Genomic DNA, 26,175 nt, shown 5'->3' with positions numbered 1-26,175 from the left:
TATCATCATCATCTGCATCGGCCACAGCTGCTAGTAGGCACTGGACTACAAGCCCCAGCATCCCTTGCGCTTGACCCGAGCCCCGTGTGACATTTAAAAGCACAGAGAGTGAAGCCAGCAGCGAGTGCTCCCTGGCGCTGCTGTCAGACTATTACCTTACCCGGCCGTCTTTATTTAGATCGGCGTGCTCTGCCTATCATCCTCACCGTGCGTGATATTTCCGTCTCCTATTCATCTCTTTTTTTTTAATACCTAGATCCTGGTGGGGTGTTGCGGCGTGGGTCGTGGAATCCGTGGACTTCTGTCTTTTTTTGTGTTAATCCCCACCCTGAATTGATGCATTGCAATTTTTAGCACCTTTATTTCTATGCACAACGTCACTTTTGCGATAGAAGCCTTGCACGTATAGATTTTGCAGTGCATTTTTTTCCCTCTCTGCCTTCGCAACTTTTTGCATCACTTCTAATTATTCGATTCACCTTCTTAGAGGAAGTGCACAAAGGAATATACATACATATAGATACATATTTTTTAAGAAGACGTTTCCCCCGGCTTGTACGATTCCCGATGCCGAGAAGATGGATAAAGATCGGAAGATGGTAGAGAAGACGCCGGGGGGTGACGGGGCTGCAGCTGCCGCCGGGAAGCCTGGGGTGTGCACGGCCCCAGCTGCAGCAGAGACCGCGGAGAGCAGGCTGGCCCTGTCCGCCCGGCAACAGTGCGAGCTCATCCAGAACATGATCGACATCTCCATGTCCAACCTGCGGGGGCTCCGCACACAGTGCGCCGCCTCAAACGACCTCACGCAGCAGGAGATCAGGACCCTGGAGGTGGGTGACAAGGGCAGAGGGGCACCGGGCTGCTGCTTTAACCCCAAGCAGACCCTCATACACCCTGACATAGGGGAGTATACCGCTGGCTTCGCCCCTGCGAACCCACCGAGAGTTAATAGCTTGCTGCAAGGCAAATGACTTCTGTGTTTTAGCGTAAAGGTGTGTTTGTGTGCCGTGCAGATGCCTCCTGGCAGCGAGGGGGTTAAACCAGTCATTTGTCTCTGTTTTGTGGTAATTGGTGGGTTGCTAGGCCTCTGCTACACACAATGCATTGTGCGGACTCATTTGTCCCTGCTTGGGGAGTACACTGTGGACTGTGAGGGGTTAATGCCCCCTTGACTTGCTCTGTAAGGGGGTGTTAACCATTGCAGCGCCAGCAGTTTTGTATTGTTTCAGGGGATGTTGCTGTAACTGGGTGATAGAGTTGCTGAGGGTATGAGTAATCTTAGCTCTTCCCCTACAAGGCTCTGACCTCCTTTATTATCAGAAGGAAAAGCAGTTCACTGCAGTTGTGGTTTGAGTCATCACTGCTCCTTTTGATGAGCACTTCGTTGCTTTGCAATGAATAGAATAACTTGCAGGTTTATTTAGAATATATATATAATTTGGCCAGTATTCTTTTGAATACACTCTTTACTGTGTCATTGTACATGTACAGGGTTTCAGAGATGATTGGTTATCATACAGCTGGCTCCGTGTGTACTTTGGACTGGTGAATACGAACCAGGCTTTGTTACCTCCAGGAAATGGAATTGTCTTTATAGTATAGCATTGCACAATGCTGAATTTATATACGCCTGCGTCATTATGAATTTCTAGTCCTGCCAGGCATTAAAATGTGCAGGCAATTGCTTGCAAGCAGAATATTCGCCTGTTTATAGCTCAAAAAAGAACATTGATGTGCGAAAGCTTTCGTCTCGGGCATTGTAATCATCATTTTGTAAATTCCAGTCAATTTCTCAAATTCATTTAAATGAGCTTGTCTATGAAATCCTATCATGGTTACACAGTACGTAAGAATTTTAGTGCTTCTTTGCACCAGCTTTCATATTTCCATTTACTGATTGATTCTTTCTATAGATTTATTCTTATTGACCTTCCTTATGTTTCCTTGTATGAAGCACTTGACATTTGGGAATGACATCATTCCTTTGGCAGATGGTGGGCAATGTATACTAATCGCTTTTTAAGAATACATTTTGTCTTAAGTGTGAAAAGAAGTCTTGGGTTGGTTTTGGCGTATGTAGTGTACTTACTGGAGGACCTCCTGAGAACAAACCAGTTTGGTAGGTGAGAAGTTGCTGCTCCTCCTAGACAAAACAGCCGCAGTTTCTACAAGGTTAATGTTTGGCCCAGTTACTGGTGTTCAGGTCTACTGGTTCTCCAGTGATAGCTGCAGGGCAGAGGTGTTAAAGCTGCTGTTTTTAGTTGATCAAGAACCTTTTTTAAAATATGAGTTGTAGGAGATGTATAAGCATATTCATGGCCTCCAAAGGTTGATTCATGTTTAAATTGCAGTTTTTTTTGTGTTTTTTGTAAATCAGAGCATCCGCTGTAACCTAGTCACTGTTCCGTCCATCTGTTGGCCTGCCTTGTGTGGTTTTTTTTTCCTATATTAGGTAATCTGGAGGCTATTTATAGAGTAATTATGGAGCAACATTATAAAAGAGTCTTATCACCATAGCAACCGATGGAGTTTGTCATGTCACTGTGAGAATTATACTTGTTGCTATGGTGACAAGACCACTTTTATCCATTGCACCTGAACTGTACAGCTGTACACCTTTTAAAGGGACAGTCTAAAGTCTCTGACACCCCTGCTATAGAAGAATGCAGATTAAAGTACTTTGTGAGTAACCATAACCCTCTGTTGGCACTTTAATTTTTTTATTTGGAAAAATGCTAATTTAGTGTACTTACCAGAATTTACAGCCTGCGAAATCCTCTTTCTTTCTCCATGATCTGAAATTTCTTGCCCCTGATTTGCTGCTGAAACTGTGACGGGGAAGTCAATGTGAGTATGTTCCCGTCACAGATTGACAGCACAAGAAGCCAGTTGGTAGCCGGAAAGTACTCCAACTCAATGGTTGGAGACTTTATAGACAGGACCTGGGGTCTAAATGTGCCCCTGCATACAGCGTTCACTAGGGCCAGCGCTGGAGGGAAGAATATCTCGTGAAGAGAGAAGCCTTTGGCCGAGTGCATCTCCTGTAGGACGTTTAGCTGGAGGGTGGGGGGGGAGTGGCATGTGCATTTGGGGGGGACTCTGCAGAATCGTACATCTGCAAAATGGGACGTTAAAGGGACCATACACCTATTTTCTGCATTAAAGTACATATGATGGCTAGAGTGTGTCATTTTATATGAAAACTGGCTGTTTCTGTATCGGCCCAAAGATAACATCGAGTCTCTTCATTGCTTTTGGAGATGAGACCTGAGGTCCCAGAGGTTTGTGTAACTTTGCATCTTCTTTGAATAAGTAAAGCATGTTGACTTCAACTAAAGGCCTCTATATCAAAACCATGTTACTCCCCCTGTGTAAAAAAAAAAAAATCTTCGGGCATTCATCATTAGAATTAAATGTAAATTCCTTCTCGCCAACTTACCAGGGGAGCTTGGCTATTACTTACGTGACATTGTGTTTTTCACACTGGAGTCGCATTCTTCTGTGGTGACAACATGAAAATGACATTGCAAGAAAATAATCCATGGTTTCATATTTTCACTAGGACAGTAAATTGTAAAATAAAGACATCTGGCTAACACAAGCCTAGCAGTGCGTTTATTTCTTCGGTTTAGTTTGTGGTAGCTTTCTTCTGTGTTCCTGGGTCTGCAGTATGACAATAGTCATGATTATAAACAGACTTTCTGGGGGGGACGACTATATTTTTACCTGGGTGTCTGTGTGGCAGTGAAACCCCCTTACAACACGAGAACAAACAAATGTTCCAAACATTGTTGTAAAGCCGAAACTTTGCTAGTAAGATAAAACCTGTTACAATGTAGTCCTCACCGCATTCGTGCTAGCCCTTGGGCCCCTGTTCTATCATAAATTCAATGGGGATTCTGTACTGTGGGAAGTGCTTCTGGTAACCTCTAATGGTTCTTGCTCATAAACCTGTACAAGATCGTAGCTTTGTGTATATGTAGGGGATATGGAGAATTCAAATTTAACAATAATTCATTTTCAACTCATGGAGGGGGAGCAGAGTCAGGTGACTCCGCTGCATTCCTGGGCGGAACAAGACTGTGTGCGAGCAACGCCAAGACAGCCTTGCGAGATTACTGGGATCCGCAGGTACATTGTCTGACCGCCCGCAACCCCCTGAAAAACCTCGACTAAAGATGCCACTGACTGTTTCATTAATTGAAATAACTATAATTTTATAATATTTAATACAGATTATTTGTGACTTTATGGTACACTTAACTTTTGTTCTTGAGGACTTTTTGGTTTTGAGCTTCATTCAGTTTCTATGTAGGTAACACATGTTCCTCCAGTATTTCAAGATGTCTGGGAATCACACAGTTGCCTCACCTTAGTAGGTTCCACAAGACTTGCCTGAAGGAACAACGCCCATGTTTCTATAAGGCACATTGATGTAGAGGGTTCCCTTTAATTTAAACTTTTATTTCCCGCCCCCACCATCAATTCACTTAACTGGTGAAAAGTGTGTTTTGATTTTTTTCGCCCAGGATTTATAGTTGGTGGGGCTAAATGGATGTTATAAGCCATATTGGAAAGTGTGTGTGTGTACACACACTCATACATGCATGTCCTGTTGTAGCAATGCCTTCCAGCTCGGCACATAATATATATATGTTTAACTAGGTAAGAGATTCGTACAGGCAGGTTAAGACCTGCTTGCATTGGTCTTCCCAGTCACCAGATTTGTTTACCTACACAAGCCAGGTTGAACATCTGGTGGTTATTCAGTTTGAACAGCTCAATCTTCTTTAAGAGGAGTATCATCTAGGTGGCTGAGCCAGTCTGACCACGCAAAAGTGGGAATGCGGATATGTGGCTGGGACATATCACTTTTTTTTTTTATATACGGTATTTTGTTTTGCCACTTTATTTACCAGTGCATCGTCCTAAAGTTGCCAATTTCTAGGTAGTCTTTCAATTTATACTGATGTAACCTTTTGTACACTGCTTCACTAGTGCTTCTCAAGTTTAAAAAGTTATGTTAACCTTTATCTGCAAATACTGCATAGATAAGGACTTTATTGGTTCTGTTATTACCTATATGTGGATTTTTTTTTTTTTTACTTTTTTGGGGGGGCCTCCAAAGTTTTTTTTATTTTTTTTTTTTTTTTTTTTTTTTTTTTTATGGGACTTGTCATTGTAAAATCTTACCTGTTGCATGGATTTAGTCAGTGGAGTTCATGAAGACGTTAATCGGCAGACTGGCGCTAACAGTCAACTCCTATAATCCCTAGCCTGAGTCAAAGGCTGTCTGGTGCTTAAGAGTGTAGTTCATAAATGGCTAGAGAGCTACCTCTGGTCTCCATCAAAACCTCCTGATACAGATGGTGCAAACTGAAGCATTGAAATATTCTGATCTTTTGCTCAGTGTTCTAATTTGGGGCTCTTCTGTTGGTTTTTGTCAGATGGATATTGGTTGTACAAGGCCACTTTAAATATTAAGGCTGTTACAGTGAGTGGCGCAAGAGATGTGAATGGAAAATATGAAGGCGATCAGGACATTTAATGAATTCTTTCTTTTAGTTCTTGTGATACCAGCACTTTCTATTGTGTTCAGTTATGTGGCATTTACTAAGGATAGCTAGGAAATTCAAATCGCAGCCACATTAAATAAATTTTGTTTTTAACAGACTTGTTAATTATTTAGATGATAGAGTGGTCAGGCAGACAATAGAATCTTCAATTACATACTGATTTATTAGAGCAGTTTTAAGCAAATCCTGATGAAATAATGCTGTATAAGTTAGGTGATGGAGAAATGGGAAGGCTTCTATGCCAACAACGGGGCAGTTGTTGGCATAGAAGTAGTGTGCATGTGAGTTCCCGCCAGAAGCCTAGCTTATAACATAACTTTAATACATCGCAAAGTTCAAACTGGAATGAAGCGGCATTGTTGTGGCATGGTTTTCATTGCTTTAAAGCCACAGTTGAGGTTGGGAGTTATGACATCTTTAGCATGTGCTTGGTTATGTAGTTTACACAGTAGGTGCAAGGTAGTTGGACAGGTTTCCTGGGTTTTTTTAATTTTTTTTTTATAATGTGCTCTGTAATCCCACAGTGAGTGCAGTTATGAAGAGGAAATAGCTAATTAAAGGCAATGTTAGTTTGTGGTTTGGGTGGAATTTGAGGCTAGCCCAGCCAAGCCACGCGTTTAACCTTATAAATCTTAATTGTATCTTCCCAGATCCCTTCTGCGTCATCGGTATGAGACACTGCAATGGTTTTGAAGCATTATCTGAATGTTCCTAGAATGCACCCTAGCCTGATGCTGATATATGTAACACACGCACGCAGGCTTATTACATTTAAGCAGAGACACATGGAGCCCATCAAGTGTCACCATTTTTTTTTCAATTTTTTTTTTTTGTACTCTGAGTGTGAAGTGTTACAAGTTATAATTGCTTTGCAAAATCTTGTAGCAACGATAGTGCACTTATGTAATGACAACACCCTTTAGACATTTGAAAGTAAACAAAACCTAAGCCAAGTGAAATACTTACTTGTTACTTTACAATAGACTTAACTGCGCTTCAAGTTGAGCACGGTAATGGGACACAGTGATTACAAATTCAGGCCAGAATTCTCCTTATGTAGTGGAATTAGAAAGCCTTGGTAACACAATTGAGCTTCATTACCGTCTAATTGTGGAACCCCAGTGTGCCCAGAAAAAAGGAAATATTCATATTTTCTGTGAATAATCTGCTGTGATATTTTTTTGCTATGGATAGTAGTAAACGGGCTTCAAACATGGTAGAAAACATCAAACAAGCCATGGAGCCATACATTCTTTAGAAACTCTGCTCTTACAGGCTTTCCCTTCTTGCAGTTTGAAGAACACTGTGGATGCTACATTTACGTATGGCCAGTGAGTGGGTGGGTTGATGCCATGGAGAATTTGTTGCTAAAATTGTTCTTCTCAGAATAAGAGACTGAGTGGGTAGTAATGAAATATGGCTATACCGCATAACCATTGACATGTCAAGAATTATTAATTTTTTTTGTTTGTTTGTATTTGCCCCACCATAGAGAACATTAAGTATGCACATCCTTGTTGGAGCTGCAAGTGCACGTTCTCTATTATTGCAAAAAAAAAAGTACTCTGCCAGTATACTTTATCCTGCAAACCATGTTGATAACACTTGGGGTACGGTAGCAAAGTATAAATTATATCCCTATAAAAACAACAAAAACCTGGCTACAAAGATGCAGATACAATTTTTAAATGTATTATGACTCTCCTCGACCGTGACTGCGAGTAGGATAAACCACTCCGAATTTGCAAGCTCGGCAAAAAGGCTTCACAAATATTTTATATTTGCCCTTGGCCCTGCACCACCTTTAGGATGGCTTTGAGAGATATATATGAATTGTGCTGGATCCAAATTATAAACTGTGGTTTAGATGGGCCGGTCCTAAAATTACTTAACTAAAAAAAATGTTTAAAATAACAATATATATTTTTTTATTTTATATGCAGTTATTTTAGGATCGCACTGTTCGTCTGAGTGACGTTATTTAGTGATCAGTTGTAGTTCTGCCTTTTGTTTTCACTGGGAAGTGCTGCTTACAGGATACAGAGAACTCCTTCCTTTTGCACTCTGACATTTCTTTTGTCTCTCAGATGCTGGAATATCTGTCCCATTTTCTAATTTTAGGGTTTTTTTTTTGTTTTGTGCACTTCCCTGTGGGCTGTAACTATACAAACTCAAATTAGTATCATCTAGAAGTAATTTAAGCATGTATTGAGGTCCTTGTCCTACAGAACGTCCTTTTAGGTTCAGAAACCTTGTTGATGTAAATTCTGTGTAGCACCATTTTGTTTTGGCGTTTTATTTATTTCTCTTTTAATGTTGGAAGTTTGGTAGGTGACGCATATGGTTTATTATGTCCTGAAGTTTAGTGCTATGCCGCTGTGATTTCAGGATTTGGTATTGGTGCTGGCCCATGTATCACCTGTATCATGTATTCCCATTTTTGATATTGAAAGTATTTATTTTATATTTTTGTTTGCTATTTCAGATGTTGCCTACAGACTTTCTCATACTGGATGCTGCCTCATTTCAAAACTTGCTGATCTCGACTGCTAGGGGGTTGTTTGTCCTCCCACACTCCTAGTCAGATTTAAAGTGGGTTTTTATGTTTTTTTTTTTTTAATTCATACTCTGCACCTATACCCCGAGCGTGGGCCACTGTAATGACTAGGGTTGCTACGGCATTGTAGTTACCAACATGGTCAACGATATGGCTTACAAGATATTAATTATACAAATTATCAGGAAAGACTACGGGATCTCAATATTTAGAGGCTGGAAGGAATAGGAGAGATGTTTCGATTCTTAAAGGGATTTAATAATATACAGAAGGGAAGCTTATTTCAGAGGAGACATTTTATAATGGTGATAGTCTAAAACTAGATGGCCCAAGTGGTTCTTATCTGCCATGAAATATTTGCATCTTGATCTTCTTGGTGTATTTTATCAAGTTGTGTGGTTTTTTTTTTTTTGTTTTTTTCTGGTTTTTTTGTACAGTTTCATAGTGTTTAGTAACCAGTTAATGTTATAACATGAATAATAGGGTGAAACTGTATACAGAGCATAACTAGAACAGTGACTGCGGCGTTCCTTTGTGAGAAGTTGACGACAGATCAACGCACACTTTCCAAACAAATTCAGTTTACCATGTTAATGATCCATTCCTGGCTTTGTATTCCCATTTGCTGGTCTCTTAGCAACCTGGAATACAGTGATGTAAGATCTGGGAAAAAGGCCGACCAGGATTATCGTTTACTGTGACCAGGGATTAGCTGATGTGTCAGCCAGGTGCTTGCTGTGTGACATTAATTAGCTAGTTTCACTAAAACGTGTTTTGTTTTGTTTTTTAAGAATACATGTAAAAAAAAAAAATGAAACAGTAGAAGTCATGTGCAAACATCAGAAGAATTATAAATATTGTGTGTATGTATATATATGTATGTATGTATGTGTAATATATATACTGCAACTAACGATTTTCATCATTTGGCTGATTATTTTTCCGATTAATCATATCAAAAAATAATGTACATTTTTCTTTTATTTAAAATAATTTAATGAACAAACTGGGTGTTTAAAAACAAACAGCAGAATAAAAAATCTTTGCGAAAAATACACTTCTTGCTTTTATTTCCCAACTTGCCCCTCCCCCCAGTTATGCACATCTGAGCCCAGGCTTGCCACTCTGCCCCCTCAGATATGCACCTTACACCTCCCTATATGCCAAAATTCCCTCTGATATGCCTTATACCACAGATATGCCACTGTGCCCCCCTGTGCTCCATACTCCTTGGTGTCTAGCAGGGGCAGCTGGTGAGCGTTTTGCAGATGCTAGTGCTCCATCATAGGTTTCCCCAATGGAAGTGCCGGCAGCAGCGGGGGTTGTCTGCGCACATCGCACAGATCCCCATCGGCTGCCAGAGTGGAGGATCCTCCTCTTTGGCAGCCGGTGAATGTTACGCAATGCGCGCAGACAACCTCAGCTGCTGAAGCTGACCGGAAGGTCATGTCACGCTGGTGCTCCATCATAGAAGCCTGGCGGAAGTGGAGGGCAATAGTGGAGGATGTCCGCGTCCATGTCCCTGCAGCGCTGCAGGGGATCTGGATCTTGGTGTTGGAATCTGACCTCTATTTGAGGTTAGATCATAAAATGAGGGGTATTGTTCAGAGCATTTGCTCTGGAAAAATCCTCATCTTATATTTGATAAAATCTATTCAACTAATCGATAATAAAATTCTCTGGCAACGATTTTTATCGATTTTTATTTATTTTCTTCAATTAGTTGTTGCAGCCCAAATTATATTATATATATATATATATAATATATATATATATATATATATATATAATCTCATTTATTTTATTTTTTTGCCTTTTCTTTAAACAGGTACTCTGTGCATGACCTGTAAGAGTGGTGATCTTGCTAAAGTGGGTGCTGGTAGTATAGTCTGCAGGAGAGGAGTTGTTTAACCCACTGAATTCTTTATGCATGATGAGCAGTTACTTGTGCAAGGAGGGCTGAGCTTGCGCTATGTAATGTATGGTGATATCTGCGAGGGTTCTTGATGGGAACACCTGATTTCAGGATGTTCATGATTATTCCTCCTGTTAATGGAGTGTGTGTGTGGGAGGGAAATACCTTAAGTCATTGATGGTTCTAAAAGGAACAGTCTAGTCCACAAATTTGTACTTTATTTTAAATACATTTTGCAATGAATTTTACTGCCTGTAAATTGGTGCATGCATTCTGTAACTACCGTATTTGCTCGATTATAAGATGACCCCCCAAAATCAAAATATTAATTTAGGAAAAAACAAAAAGCCTGAATATAAGACTACCCTATAGGAAAAAAGTTTTACTAGTAAATATTAATTCATGTAAACTAATTTTCATAATTAATAAAAGCTATGATTGAGGAAAATATATTTTTTATTTGCCAACCTGCCCACCCCAGTTATGCACATCTGCCCCGAGGCTTGCCACTCTGCCCCCAGAAATGCCTTATACCCCCCTATTTGCCACTCTGCCCCATGATGTGCCTATATGCCCCTCTGCCCCATGATATGCCTTATACCCCTATATGCCACATATATATATACACTCCTAACAGCAATCACACTCCTATCAAGCCAAGGCAGCCAGTACATGCTGGAACCTGGGGATGTTAGAAGTGTGATTACATCCTCCCTATGCCATGCTACCACCCCCAACCCCCTTACACATCCACTCATTCACAAACGCTTAAATACTCATTCATTCCATTAATCACACATACACACACACGCTCAAACCCCCCACCCCCTTACCTGAACTGCAGATCTCCCACTCGAAGACTTCTGCAGGAGCCCGGCTGTGCGAGCAACTTCTCTGGCCCCGCCCCCAGAGGAAGGAGGGGGAGGTAGAGTTATGTGAGGACTGTGCTAGCTTCCTGTTTCCTGCAGCTAATAGCAGAGATGGTGCTCGCGATCAAAGACCGGTAAGCAGCACGGCCGAAGCAGAATGAGGTCTGATTAGAAGACGACCTCGATTATAAGACGAGGGGTATTTTTCAGAGCATTTGCTCTGGAAAAAACCTCGTCTTATAATCGAGCAAATGCGGTATTGCGGTTATGCTTCTGTCTTATTAAACTCATCCTCCTGCTGTCTCTTCTGAAACTAGGAATATACCCAAGAAGTATAGTTCCAGCATATAGTCAATATAACTCCCATTGATTTCAAGGGAATCTCCACTAACATTGACTGGAATGATATGGCTACTGAGCATGTGCAAGAAGTATACATAAAAAGGGTTCCTGCTTTCAGTAGAAGCAGTTGGCAAAGAAGTTAATTGAGACATGCAGTAAAATGTAGGGATGCACCAAAACATCAGTGGCTGAAACATGCTTAACTGTGCGTTGCTCGCGCACGCTGTGCAGGCAACGTCTCTTGGTCCGCCCAGGGAATGCAGGAACCTAACAAAGTCACGTGAATGTATGTCACGCCACATGACTCTGCTCCGTTCCTGCTTCCCCTGGGCAGAACAAGAGAAGTTGTTTACACAGAGTGTGAGCAACGCAGAGGGAAGCAGCGGCTCCTGTGGAAGTCTGCAAGCGGCTCCGAGATATGCAGTTCGGGTAAGGGGTGGGGGAGGGTTATGAAAGAGTATGCGTAATTGAGGGAATGAATGAGTGAATAAAAATGGAGGCTGTGATGTGCAGACGCCATACTGCTGGCAGCAACAATACACAATGACAGGGCATGATAGGAGTGTGATTGCTGTTAAATATAAATTATATAATCTCTATCATAATTTATGAGTTTTGTGTGCACTTTTAGTAAAAGTGTTAATTTTTTTAAAGGGGGCGTCATTTTTGGTTTTGGCTTCAGCCAAGTGAATCCTGAATTTTTTGGTTTCGGTCCAGAATACGGTGCGTCCCTAAGAAAATGCGTTGGAGTCCATGCAAAACTGACTTGAATATAGATTAAACATGAAAATGTCTGGCATGGAGCTTTCATTTGTTCGAGCATTCTTGGTAGCTGTGGGACAATTAGAAGAGGAGATTACTATTTTTTTTTTTTTTTTTTTTTAAGGAAGCACAAGCTATAGATACCATTTCAAGCGACTAAATGTCACGAAAGCAACAGTTCTATTGATCCTTTTTTTTTTTTTATTATACTGCGGTGTTTATTAAAATGATAGCTTTTTGTATGCAAGTTTATTCTAGCACATAGTTTGAACAGTTAGCTATGTTAATATGAAGCAATCTCTTGTCTGACATGTCGTCTTTTGTGGATTCTTTCAGAGTCCTACACATTTCACTCACATTATTTTATCACTAAACATAATGACATGTAAAAGGAGCTTTATTTTCTTGTAATTATCTGCTACTGTACTGAAGTGTGTTCAGATCTTCTTCAATGTGCTTTTTCTCCCCCCCTTTTTTTTTTTTTTTTTTTTTTTTTCTTTTTCAAATGACACGTTTTAACAATCAAAGTGGTGTATTATATTTCAGTATGTGGGTGAAATTGCATTGACAAATCCTGACATGTTTAGCAATTTTGCTTAAATGGCTTATCATTTGAAATGCATTTATCATGCTTCCAGGAACTAGAATTCTTGCAGTGTTGTGTCCCTTGGAGACTAGTATAAATGTTCACTTATAAACAGTTTAATTCATTGAGCTGATTATTTTTTTTTCTTTAATTAGGAACCTGACAATTTACTGGCATATTTTGACTGCTTAGGCATGACCTGGGGCAGAGCCCCAGCCATACCCAGTACTTTCCTCCCCAGTCGCCATCCTCTATGCTGAGGTGCCGGGATATCGCTTGAAGTCAGATATGCTATGCAATATGTAGTTTACTATGCCGGCCTTGACAGCTAGGCACAATCGTCCATGGTGTTATATTGGCCAGGAGATCAGAGATTTCTCTGACCAACCTATGGAACAGTAACATGTTGAGGAGCCTGGTACCTCAATAGGGTCATCTGGCCACACTTCCACCCTGAAATATGCCACTGCCATTATATTGTTGATGTTCATTTTATTTATGTGTGCACAATTACATAGGATTATTTGGTGTATAGACAATTTATGTTTATTTAAACCTTGTTAATGTGGTAACGCCAGCTACATTTAGATGGTGTTTCCACTTACTTAACTTTGGTTACAAGCAGACAATTTTTAATTGAATACGTTAAACAATTCCAGACCTGTGTGGAAGTAAGGAAAAGTGCTGATGGCCATCTTGGTAATCCCACTACCTACCCCATATATGTGGTTAATAGGTTGTGTGGCTGACTAACTTGCATGAACTCTATTGTTTCTACAAAACTGATACATGTGTACTTGTTAACTTGTAGCAAGATTACGTTGTGGTAGCCATCTTGCTACCACATATTTACAATCTCGCATATATCATAAAATCATTGGCTGCAGCCAGGGGTAGCCACCAAATCTGCACGCATTTGCCACGGATGTCCTTGTACGGATGCCTTCCCTATACCTGGCTGCCGCAAATGAAATATATTGTTCTCTGATGGTGGGTCTTTGAGATGAGTTTTGGGTTTACTGCCAACCTTTACACAGCAGGTCCACGAAAGCTGAAAGCTGCAAAGAGTAGTAAACGCTTAAATTTAACGAGGCTCGGAACATATAAAGGATGGCTAAAAGTAAAATCTAATTAGTTCCAAGTAAGAGCCCTGCTGTGTGTATGTACTGTATATCCATGTGATCTTTGTTTAGTCGGAAGGCCTGCACTGTGGTCAGTTGCATATAAATGTTACTTCAGAAGCTACTTAAATAATTAATTACGGCTTTTGAACGGTGGATAGATTATTTAGCGCATATTATTTGATGTTTTTGTTGGCACGCTCACGTTTAAGTCTGTGGTCCTGGTGTTCAGGCTGTTTTTACGTATGAACTACAGAGTATGTAGTCAAAAACTGTATACTTCTGTCTGCGAATGTGTCAATATTTAGGTCTCTAGTGCTCGCTTGTCGCAGTTGACATTGCTGAGGATTCTTGCAGGCCCTAAACATACCTACTGCTTTTACTGTGTGTTTGTTCTCTGACATAAATCAACTGACAGATTTTGACTGAAAAAAGACTATATATTTACACGGAGTCCCCCCCAATTGTAGATGGCAGGAGATTAGGTAAGAATGATTAAAGCTACACAGTGTGGGATGTCAGAGCTGATGTGAGTCGAAGCACAAAGTAAAATGTTCTTGGTACCTGTGGTATTTACTGGGTTTATCCAACTGCATACAACATGTGGTACATGGTGTCTTGAGTGTAGAATACTCCCTATAAACTGTTGAGCCGATGGGAAGACTTCCTTTAAGAGCTCACATGGGTTTTTGCGAAGGTGTCCTGGAGTAACTGATCGACAGCTTCTGTATAAAAGTAAAATGCAGATCTGATTGCTTGCTTACCATGGTAAACAATAAACATGGTAGGATGTGGGAAAAGTCTGATGCCTGCTAACTCACACTGACACTGTAGTACAACTCTGCCAGAATCATAATGGTAATTGAACTTCTAGCCCTCAAATGGTGAAGTGTGTGTGTGTGTGTGTGTGTGTGTGTGTGTGTGTGTGTGTTTTCATTTTTGTTACTTTTACATCTTGGTACACATGGGGGGAGAAATGGAAATATATATATTTTTTTTCTTAACCATTATATCTTGTTATAAGATGCACAGTCTTATTTTTGCAATAGCAGTAACCCACAGTGTGTTTACAAATGATGAGAACTGGCTGTGGTGATATTGGATATGGCCATGAGACGACTGGAAGATCTTCCTTATGATTTCAATACACCAAGGAGCAGTCTATTTTGGAATTGTGACATGGCAAAAGAGCACCAGTTACGTGTTTTGCAGCTTGTTGCTCAGACATGCAGTTACCGCAAGTAAGGCGGTTTAAAAGTAGTTGCTTTCCACAGAAAAATTACATTAAGTCATGGTGACGTAAAGAACATATTGTCTACACAGGTGCGCTAGTATGCAGAACTTCAAAGCTATTCTATAAATATACTTATGTACTCTGACCTGAATTGTCAGATGCCTGAATAGAAGGGTAACTTTGTACAGCTGTATGTCTGATAGGGGAGGGGATACAAGGTTGACAGCGCAGTTTAGATAGTTAGAATATTTTTTAGCATTATCATAATGTGGACCTATTATATTAAAAATGACAAGGTGTCACTTTGAGGATGGCTAGCACATGTACGGGTGGAAAGTAATACTTAATCTTATATATGTTTTGTTAGCGCAATCTGTATGTGTATCATATACGGCAGATATAAAAAGTTAAAATGCCAGGCTCTTGTGACTTTTTCCAACTTTAACATGAACCAATTGCAAAACAAACTGAAGACTTTGAGGGGGGATAACCTGCACACCTGCCATCACAAATAAAGTTCAGCTGTTCTAGTAGGAATTACCATGGTCTCTAGAGAGCTTCCAAAGCATCAGAGGGATATTCCAAATCTGATGAAAAGACGAGAAGAAAACTGGCCAGGGAGGCTTAAAAGAGACCTACTGCAGGAATTTCTGGCAAGTACTGGGTGTGTGCTACATGTGACAACAATCTCCCGTATTCTTCATATGAATAGGGTAGGGTGGTAAGATGGAAGCCTTTTCTCACAAAGAAAAACATCCAAGCCTGGCTGAAGTTTGCAAAAACAGACATCAAGTCCCCCAAAAGCATGTGGGAAAATGTGTTATGGTCTAAGACCAAGGTTGAACTTTTTGGCCAGAATTCCAAAAGGTATGTTTGGCGCAAAAACACTGCACATCACCCAAAGAACACCATACCCACAGAAAAGCATGGTGGTGCCAGCATCATGCTTTGGGCCTATCTTTCTTCAACTGGAACCAGGGCCTTAGTCAGGGTGGAGGGAATTGTAAACAGTTCCAAATACCAGAGAATTTTGGCACAAAACCTTCAGGCGACCGTTGGGAAGTTCACCTTTCAGCACGACAATGACCCAAAGCACACATCCAAATCCACAAAAGCATGGCTTCACCAGAAGAAGATTAATGTTTTGGAATGGCCCAGACCTGAATCCAATTGAACATCTGTGGGGTGATCTGGAGAGGGCTGTGCACAGGAGATGTCCTCGCGGTCTGTCAGTAGCTTGATAAAGGCCCTGTTTTTTTTGCTTTCTCTAAATACAGTATCCTAAAGATTGGAAGCTGTCTGGAGTGCTGGGATTCATTTTCTTTGTGTGCTTCAAGAGGGTTTATGCTGTCCCTTTTTTCCTGCTAGCACCCAGCTTTCTGGGAGTTGAGTGCAGAACCACTTTTTTTTTCTTTTTTAACTGCATTCTATTATATGTCAGCGAGTAAAGGTATCATGCTTTTAAGGGAATGGTTATGGCTTGATTTCTTAAGAACAAAAAAAAAAAAAAACTGTACTGCCCCTTTATAATCTTCTTTTCCTGCCAATGTAGTGAAGGTAAATACTTTTTACAGTGTCTCTTGACATTGGTTATGGAGAGGGGGCAAAAAAAAGTCTGTTTCTGTTTATCACTGGAGTTTCAAATATGTATTAAAAACTAGAACTGTTCTGGAATGGGAACACCCAAACAAAACAACATGTAAAGCATTCTGCGTGCATACCAGAGCTTCCATCCATTCTCTAGCCTCTAGGCGTGAAGCAGCTTATACTTGCAGTCTTAGGCGAGATTATCTATCTAAGATGAAGCGTAGCAATTCATTGGTGACTTTTATATAACACTGTTTCGCGAGATTCTGTCCACTATATGCAAGTACAGTATATTAAAACAGCAAATTGACATAATTTGAGTATCTTTTTATAAAGGACCATTTATCGGTTTGTTTTACTTTGGTTTTAGAAAACTGTTTCTCTTCAATAAACTGTTTTTGTGGATCCCACCCCTGCAGTTCCACTTGCTTGATGTGTGTTGTTTTGCACGTGTTTTGGGTTGCTAGTTCCTCTGGCACATGGATTCTCATATACCATTGCAATAAATACATGCAAGACATTTATTTATAAAGAAAATAAGCTTTATTCAATTTATCCATGGCTAGTATAACTGTGTGTGGGGGGGGGGGATATCTCAAATACACTTAACTTGCCCTGATTTGAGAACCAACCTATATTCTTATATAATTTACCCATTATACCCAGGGAATCACTGTTTCTTAAACTAGCTCACAATCACAGTGAGAGAGAGAGAGAGCGAGCGAGCGACAGAGACCGAGAACCATGATCAACTAAGCACTCGTGCAGTTGATTCCTACTGTTGACTTATTCAGCAATTTACCAAGGAATGGTCAGTTGCATACCTGTATGTATTATTTAATGTGCATATACAGTGCCAGACAGTGTTATGTCCACTACTTTCTTCGTCTTCAGTGATAGGGCCATTCATAACGAATGGGAACACCGCTTGTTAAAACCTCTGACTATACACTGTATCTATGACGGGGGAAGTCGATCGTTGATGAAAGTCTGATATAGCAAAACCGTAATGTACGTGATCTGAACTGACAAGACGTCAGCTCTTATGCCCTTATGGTTGAATGAGTACAGTCCGGTTCCTTTCTGTATTACCGTGAACGTTGTGCTCACCAAATAGTTGACCCTTGTTCTGGTGAAAAATGCAAAACTACATAATTTATTTCTATGAACTGGTGGGTCGGGGGATTAGGTGTAATGTAAGGAAGTTTTTCTTTATATGGTAGGTAAAGTGAACGGCCTCCCAGCAGCAGAAGTGGTAGATGTGGTTACATAACTAACACTGACTTCTCTATCTGACCTGCCCTTCCCTTTTCTTGCTCCACCTTTGTGTAAAAATGTAGTAATCATAGACGGTAAAATTATCTTTCAACTAAAGGAGCCTTTTTTTCCTGCAGAAATTTATGCTTGTACATTTTGCTGACAGCTGCTTCCTGAGGTCATTCAGTCAGTGCTGCTGGATCGCCGCATGTGTCTGTGCGATGCATTCTCATTTTACTTCCCCTTACAGTATCAGGTGTAGGTTGCATAGGATCACTGTTTATGCAAACTTGCCGGTGATCCTTTTTTATTTTTTTATAGCTTTTTTTTGTTTGTTTGTTTTATATAAGCTTTTACAGGGTCTGCAGGGCCACTGGTGAGGGTCTCTGTTTTGTGCCACATAACATAAAGTCTCTTCAAACACACAGCTGTTGCTGCTGCTTCTTCCTTCTCCAACATCCTGAAGAATTTTGCATTATCATGTCTTTTTTTTATTTTGTTTTTTTGCCTATGTTCGTTCTACAGGTGGAGTTTGTGTTGGACATTGTCCAACTTTTCTTGCCCCTGCTTTCCTTCGGCAGATTCAAACGTGACCAACCTAATTCCATTTTAGTTGAGAACATTGATGGCCTGTTGATGTAAGTGTAATAATTTACTAAGGGTATAGCGTGCAGAAGGCCAGAGGATTAGGTAGTCCCTCTTCGCTTAGGACTTCTCATATGAAGTATGCCATAGTGAGGTTCCTCTTAATGGGCGACTGTATTTTTAGCTAGACAACCAAAATTCTGGTGTTGCATGGAATAGAGACCCAGTTTACTTTATTTTCACATTGGTATAGTGGAGGAAGTGGTGTAAGTCATTTGTGGTTTGTGTTAAGATTATATTTTACATTATGATACAGTGGAAGAAAGCATTGCATTGTGATCCTGGCTCATGTTCCCATTGTCATTTGATTACAACTTGTCAGAAGGCAAGTCTTTGTTTATATGGAGTTTTGTGTCAATGTAATTATACAACTAACATGCAAAGGTCATATCAATGGATATACAGAATATATACAGAATTCATCATATGACCAGTGAATATCATTTAAAAAAAAAAAAACTCCTCTTACCTGAGACATAAATATTGGGGATTCCGTCATGCTATGTGGCCATATATTGCTTAGCTCACCACCACATCAAAGTACTCCAAGTTTGATGAGTCATCTAATTTTTCATGGCTAGATTGCTTAGCAAGGAGCTGAATCAATGGGACTGTTGCATTTTAGCCCAAATGAGACTCTCAGGCGACTTAAAGACTTCTCTGGACACCATTAACCCCTTCCGTACCGGGACGTACCTGGTACTTCCTGGTTAACAGTCACCGGTAGACCGGGACGTACCAGGTACGTCTCCTCCAAAAAACGCCCCCACATCACCACAATCGCGGTGATCGCGGGGGCGCTGCTGCTGCCGTCTGCCCAGGAGTCCTGGGCAGACAGCACAGCCTGTCTAAGCCCTCCCCCAAGCCTACGATCACTCCCACGGAGTGATTCTCTAGGCAGAAACAGCGATTGCAGAAAAATCTGCAATCGCTGTTTCAGCTGCCACAGGCAGCTTCAGGGAAGGGGTGGGGGTGTTGAATGGGTCCCCACACAAGTGTGGGGGCCTGATCCAACACCCCCCTGCTGCCTGATCGCTCCATGAGAGCATCAGTGCAGCGTTAACCCCTTCAATGCCGCGATCGCTGCATTCAATGCCGCGATCGCGGCATTGAAGGGGTTAATTCCCGTTTTTTAGGGGGTTCTGCTACTGGTGGTCTGCCTGGAAGCCCAGGCAGACCAGCAACAGCAAAAACGACCCCCCAGAAGTCCTCTGATCAGCCCTGTAGGGCTGATCAGAGAGACTCCTCTCCCACAATCTCCATTCCACTGGAGATTGTGTCCCAGCTGCCAGAGGCAGCTTCAGGGACAGGGAGACAGGGCTCTTTGGTCTCCACATTAGTGTGGAGACCAGCCCCCCCACCCCCACCCCCCATAGTTAACCCCTACCCCCCCCTCTTCCTCAATTAACCCCTTCAATGCTGCGATTGTTTATGACCCCCATCGCAGCATTGCAGGGGTTAATATTAGTCCCCACAAGCTTGTGGGGACTAAATATCAATCAATGCTGTGCTTCAATGGAGCATCAGCATTGAAAGAGTTAAAAAAAAAAAAATTAAAAAATTATTTTTTTAAAAAAAATACTAATAAAATAATAAATAAAAAAAATAATAAAAAAATAATAAAAATAATAATAAAAAAAATACCAGCACTGACCTGAAAGTCCAGGGTGCTTCCAGGTCAAATGCTGGGCTGGGCTGATCAGATCGCTCCTGGCCAATAGGAGTGATCGGATCATTATGGCAGCCCACGGATGACCCTGCTCTACAAAGAGAGAGGGGTCATCTAGGGTAATTATGAAAAAACACAAATTATTAATAAATGAAATAATCATAATTATTACCTGATCACTTGTCGGTGACATTTTAAGTCGCTGATTATTGATCGGTCTCCCTGATTGATGTCAGCGGCCTAAACCTGTCACTTACAAGCAATCTGATAAAAAAAAATATTTCAAAAAATGTAAATGCACATGTTCCAGTTTTGCCCTCATAGCTTCCTCAAAAAATGCATGAACCATGCATGTGAGGTCTTGTTGGAATCATGGGATGTTGGTGAACAAAATGTGGTGTTTTCTTCCACTGTTGCACTTATGGTGTGCAAGAAATTCAGTGCAACATTGAAATGTATGCGTTAAAAACGCAATAAAATAATTTCCCTGTGAAGTTTGGCAGAAACGAGTGAAGAAATGGCTAGCTGAAAACTGTCAAAACTACCCTAGTTGAACACCTTGACTTGTCTACTGTTCATAAATATATACTTTTATGGGGTAATTTACAGCGGGGGGCTTCCAAAATGTCCCAAATGGGATATGGGCCCAGGAAACCAATTTCTGAAAATTCCAAATGTGAAAACGAAAATGCGCATGTTCCAGTTTTGCCCTCATAGCTTCCTCAAAAAATGCATGAACCATGCATGTGAGGCCTTGTTGGAACCGGGGGATGTTGGTGAACACAATTTGGTGTTTTTTTCTGCAGTTGCACAAATTCTATACAAAATATAATATAAAATCTAAAGCAACATTGCAACATATGCAAAAAAACCCAAAAAAATATAAAAATACCTCAAAATTTGGCAGCAACTGGCGATAAAATCCCTGTTTGAAAAGTGTCAAAATGACCCTAGTTGTACACCTTGACTTATCTACTTTTCATAAACATATAATTTTGGGGGGATAATCAGTATCTGTGACAACTATTGCAGTTATTAGACTACCATGCCAAATTTGCAAAAAATTACATTTCAAAAACACGATGCATGCCTAGCAATATTTGCCCTATACTGGTCAAAATAGATGAAAATCCTGGCCATGTTGGGTGGTTTCCAAATCAGGACAACTCAATGAATATATTTGGGATAATTTTTTCCCATTGGTTCAATGTGTGTACAATTTGTATGTATACAAAACTGTAAAAAAATGCGTTTTTTTCATTTTTTCACCACTTTTTCCAGTTTATTTCAAACAAAACAATGTACTACCCAGCTTAATATGGTTTCAAATGAAAGCCCTACTTGTCCTAAAAAAAACAATATATGATTTGTGTGGGTGCACCAATTAATAAGAGAGAAATTACAGTTGAAGAAAGACATGGCAAAAACACAAAAACGGCTCCGGTCCTTTAGCGACACGTTAGTATCAAAATCCCGGTCCTGAAGGGGTTAATAAGGCACCTGTTTGGTTCCTCCACTCCAAGGTTTGGTCAGAACCTGCAAATGTGCATAGCACAAAAATAAACAGAAAACACACACCGTAAAATGCATAAAAGTTTTAACAAATTAGATTCCTGGGTTGCTGCTAGGATAATAATGACTAAGTACACAAAACGAGAATATAAACTTAGAAGTCTCACAAGGGCAGAGTCTATAGTCTCCTGTTTTAAGTGCTATTTTGTTAATATGGTAACTTAATTTTTTTTATTCTCTACAAAGTCTGCCTACGTTCTTTAAATTTAAAATTGTACCTAGGGTAATTAGTGGTTTCTAGTTTTAGGTGTTTATTTTATATACATATTTGAGATCCCCCCCCCCTTCTAATGTTCTAATGAAACACCAATCTTTCATTATCAACCAGATCACCAGTCTAGACCTCAGATGAGACAAATTCCTGAGAAACATTCTGCTTGTGATGTAGACAGAGGGCTATCATGACCAAACCCTGCTTCTGTAATCTATGTACTGTATGCCATATAATAACAAAAAAATTTATTTATAATGAGAAGTGAGACAGGCAGTTACACAATAGTGGTGAGGACAGGGAGGTTAAAAAGAAACAAACAAAAAAAATCTTACCCGCACCATTTCTAGAGAGCAAGTAAAGTTTTGTGGCATTGTACTACAGACTGGATCCTGTACCAATCTTGGGGGCAACGTTGTTGTCATGCATTTCAAGGGGTTTGTATTGTATGCTAAAGATCCAGTCGTCTTGTGCTGTATAACCTTGGTCTCGTTATCTAGCATCTGGGTAAAGGATCAACACAATCGAGACAGTATATTGGAAAGGGAAAAAGGCTCTGCAGAGTTCTTCGCATAAGAAACTCTGCTGTCAGACATACCAACAAAGGTTGTGATCTTATTTTTTTTTTTGTGCAGTATGATCCACTGTGGAATCCAAAAGTAAACATGCATCATGCATGTGCTTTTTATCTTGGACTGAGATCTTTGCAGTTCCCTTTCCTTGTGGATGCTACGTGTTCAAATTTGCTGAACCCCTTTAGGCATGTTTTAGAATATTTTCCACTAAAGGGCATATTATTTAATATTTGTTTGCTCAGCCACAACTCTCTCTTGTATCATATAGCTTCACCATACACAGTCTTTATTTTTTTGTGTGCGCAGTATTGTCATACTATGTTCCATGTTTAAGATTTATAGACTAAATATGCAGATCATATGGTAGTTATAATAAAATATTAAAGTTTCCATCCATGATGCCAGAGGAGGTGCATGGGACACTGCTTAAGAGCCGTTTGTTACAAACTTGGAGAAAAAAATCATCACCAATCACAACTACTCCTTTTTTAGTGTGTTTATAGTTTGATGTGTCATGTCAAAATGCTCCTGGTGGAATATGTAATCTACCATGTTATAATTAATTTTGTTCCATGAGCGACATTTACTCCGTACTAGGCTCTTATGGATCTCCACCAAAACAAGTCGGTACAAGGTGTTAGAATATAAAGACGGTTAGGAACATATTGCTTATCAATGTGACAATGAAAAGAGGATGTCCCTTTTGATAAATGTCTATTCCAGTGGGATGCAGTGATCTTCATGATTGAAAAACAAACCACAATATAAATATAAAGCTGAAATTTTTTGTTTATTGCTACTAAAATTAAAGCTCATCTGAGCAAGGTCCTCTTCACCTTTTTGTTACTGGAAGTCTGATTCAGGGTATAGGTGTCCTGTATAGTATCTGCAGTTAGGAATTCCTGCTGACTGATACTGACAGAACCATTTGCTTAACTAGACCACAATGGCCATATAAGGCTAACCCAATCTATAGGTATTATGCATGTTCGCTATTCTTAATTGTATAAATTTTATTGTACCAGTAGTCTGGCTGGGTTGAGTTTTGAATTCCTGTCTGGAACTAGGAGAGATATATAGCCTGCAAGCAGCGTGTTTACGTTCTAAAATGTTAGGCAGTAGGGCTGAAAGAAAGCCAGGTGAAATAAGTAAAACCAAAAAGAGCAAGCGAGACCAAAATAGGAGACAAAAGGGTGTCATTGTTAGAGATGGTAGTTAATAAAATAAATAAAAAATAATAAAAAAAACCCCCCCACAACTATAGATGTTTGTAATGATCATGTGTGCGTTAGACTGCTTTAGCACATACACCGATCAGCCATGACACTATGACCACCTCTGTAATATTGTGTAGATCCCCTTTTTGCCACCAAATCAACCCTGACCTATGGAGGCATGGACTCTGCTAGACCACTCAAGGTGCCCTGTGGAATCTGGCACTGAGGTGTTGACAGACGATCCTTTTAAGTCCTGTAAGTTGCGAGGATGCATCCTGGTGCCATGTGTTCTTCAGGTAAGTGATGCACACGGCCATCCACATGATTCCTTAGACCAGGCCACCTTCCATCGTTCTGTGCTCCAGTTCTTATGTTCATGTACTCATTGTAGGCGCTTTTGACAGTGGACGGGTCAGTATGGGCACCCTGACTGGTCTGCGGCTATGCAGCTCCATACACAACAAACTGCAAAGCACTGTGTGTTCTGACACCTTTCCATCAGAACCAGGATCAACTCTTTCAGCAATTTGAGCTACAGTAGCTCGTCTGTTGGATTCGACCACACGGGCCAGCCTTTGCCCCCACCTCCATGTGCATCAATGATCCTTGGCCACCCAAGACCCCAGTCACTGGTTCACCGCTTTTCCTTCCTTGGACTTTGAGGGCGAGATGTTCACTTGCTGACTAATATATCCCACCCACTGACAGGTGCCATGATAACATAATTATCAGTGTTATTCATATCATAATTTTATGGCTGATCGGTGTAAGCTCACCTGCTACGTCAAAACAGCCCATGAGAGGCGAGTCTTAAGGCTAAATGGTTGGGCTTCCAAACAAAGTATCTATGATAAGTAGCTTGAGTTCCATCAAGGAGTGCCTGGAACCATGGGCTCATTGTAAGATGTTTTTCATAGACAGTCATCAGAGCACAGCAAGACAAAGGGACTCAATATATTTCTATTAAGGGAAAAGTTGACCCAATGGTTAACTAGAGTCTTAATAAATTATGCCACACCAGTAATAAAGGCGGAATCATGTGGCTGACTGCACAGGATTCCTTTTTCAGACTGTTGCTTAGAGATGTTATAAATGTCTATATCGTGTTACACCAGTATGTAACTACGTATAAACTAAAACCGCCTTCCAAAAAAAAAGCATGCAAACCTGCCAAGTCCGTTGTGTGCCATTTTTCTCTGCTGTGATGCTAATGGCTGAAGCTTTTCTTCTGAGATTTGAGCCATAATCATTTTAATTCCATATCTGACGCCTCAGGGGAATGTAGGAATATAGTATTTAATTGGGACTGTGTGTAGTGAATGAGGACCCCTTAGGGAAGCCAAATGAAAAAGCGAAAGAAGTGCGGTGCTTAAAGGGAAACTGGTTGTCAAAGCATATAACATAACTATATTAATTGGCGACCTGTAGCATGTAGTTTGGTTTACAATCTAAAAGGTAAGGGGCTATCTTAATCTCACGGAAACGGAGAGCTATGGCTAAAGGCATCAGCAGCCGCATTATCTAATTGTCCTGTCCTGAAGTTATCTCCAACCCACCCGACCCTGTAAAATGTAAACCAATCAGCTGCCGCCAAAGAGACTAACTTCACAGGGGAGGGATAATCATGTTGGGTGTCCGACATGGTGTCCAATGGTGTTGGTTAACTGGTCCTTAAAGTGGCTGTTCCCAGTGTTGGTATATACATGCAGTGAGGTTATAAACCGGTTTTTAAACTATATTCTTAAATACATGTGTTTTTTATTTTTTTTTTTTTTTTTGTAACCTGCAAACTAATATTTGGGGACAAAATATATGTAACGGAGCATAATATATGTATTTCAATCCGTTCCCACTCCATTGCCTTGAGTTTTCCCGCAAGCACGATGACCTCATTTTGTGAGACGGGTTCCTCTGTGAACATGTAAAAAAAAAAAAAAAAAAAAAAGTTTCATGCTTTTGTGAAACAGACGATAAAGAAAAATGTTAACTGCTGTCAGTTTGTGGTTTGACGTCTGAGTTGTTTGTAAACGTAAGCACTTCTCAGAATTTGGTTTTGTAACATGCCTGCCAAGGTTTCTTAGGAACTTCTCATCATGATTTCAAGGTCTGTCCGTTAACTAAGCCAAAAAACCCATTACACAGTCTTCCAGATCTAACTAGATAATTTTGTTGTCATATTTGTTTGAAAAAAAAAGTTATACTCATTAGTTTGGCACAAAGGGTTCATTTTAATCTGAATTAATTTTGGGGTATAATTTCATTTTATTGAAAGTAAAGTCAGTACAGTAAGTGTAATGTCATTAAAGAAGGCGCTGACTTCCCTTCCATTATTAAGGGTCAACAGCCAAGAACAGTTTGATTGGCCGTGTATAAAGCATGTTAATGTTTCTTGTGAAGAAATTTGGCAGTGGTAGCCCTTTTATAATGCATTATCAATTTAAGGACTTTAAACCACAACTTTTCATGAGAAACTCTCCTGA

The 26,175-nt window shown here is 40.3% G+C and overlaps 1 protein-coding gene and 1 long non-coding RNA gene across 2 annotated transcripts in view; both read left to right on the top strand.

The window, feature by feature from the left end:
* The first annotated feature begins 253 nt into the window (after positions 1-253).
* The window catches only part of KSR1 (kinase suppressor of ras 1), a 66,021-nt gene continuing 40,099 nt past the window's right edge, over positions 254-26,175 (top strand). Inside the window, exon 1 of the mRNA XM_053454965.1 lies at positions 254-830. Coding sequence (XP_053310940.1) covers positions 579-830 — 252 coding nt within the window. The 5' untranslated portion in view covers positions 254-578. The remainder of the gene's footprint in view (positions 831-26,175) is intronic.
* On the top strand, positions 19,722-20,015 carry LOC128472974 (uncharacterized). Its single transcript, XR_008346232.1, has 2 exons — positions 19,722-19,792; positions 19,828-20,015. It is a non-coding gene; the product is annotated as an uncharacterized LOC128472974 (long non-coding RNA).

Source organism: Spea bombifrons, chromosome 2 (genome assembly GCF_027358695.1).
Source record: "Spea bombifrons isolate aSpeBom1 chromosome 2, aSpeBom1.2.pri, whole genome shotgun sequence".
Lineage (NCBI taxonomy): Eukaryota > Metazoa > Chordata > Amphibia > Anura > Pelobatidae > Spea > Spea bombifrons.
Note: the sequence above shows the minus strand (reverse complement) of the source record. Positions and strands in the feature narration are given on the sequence as shown.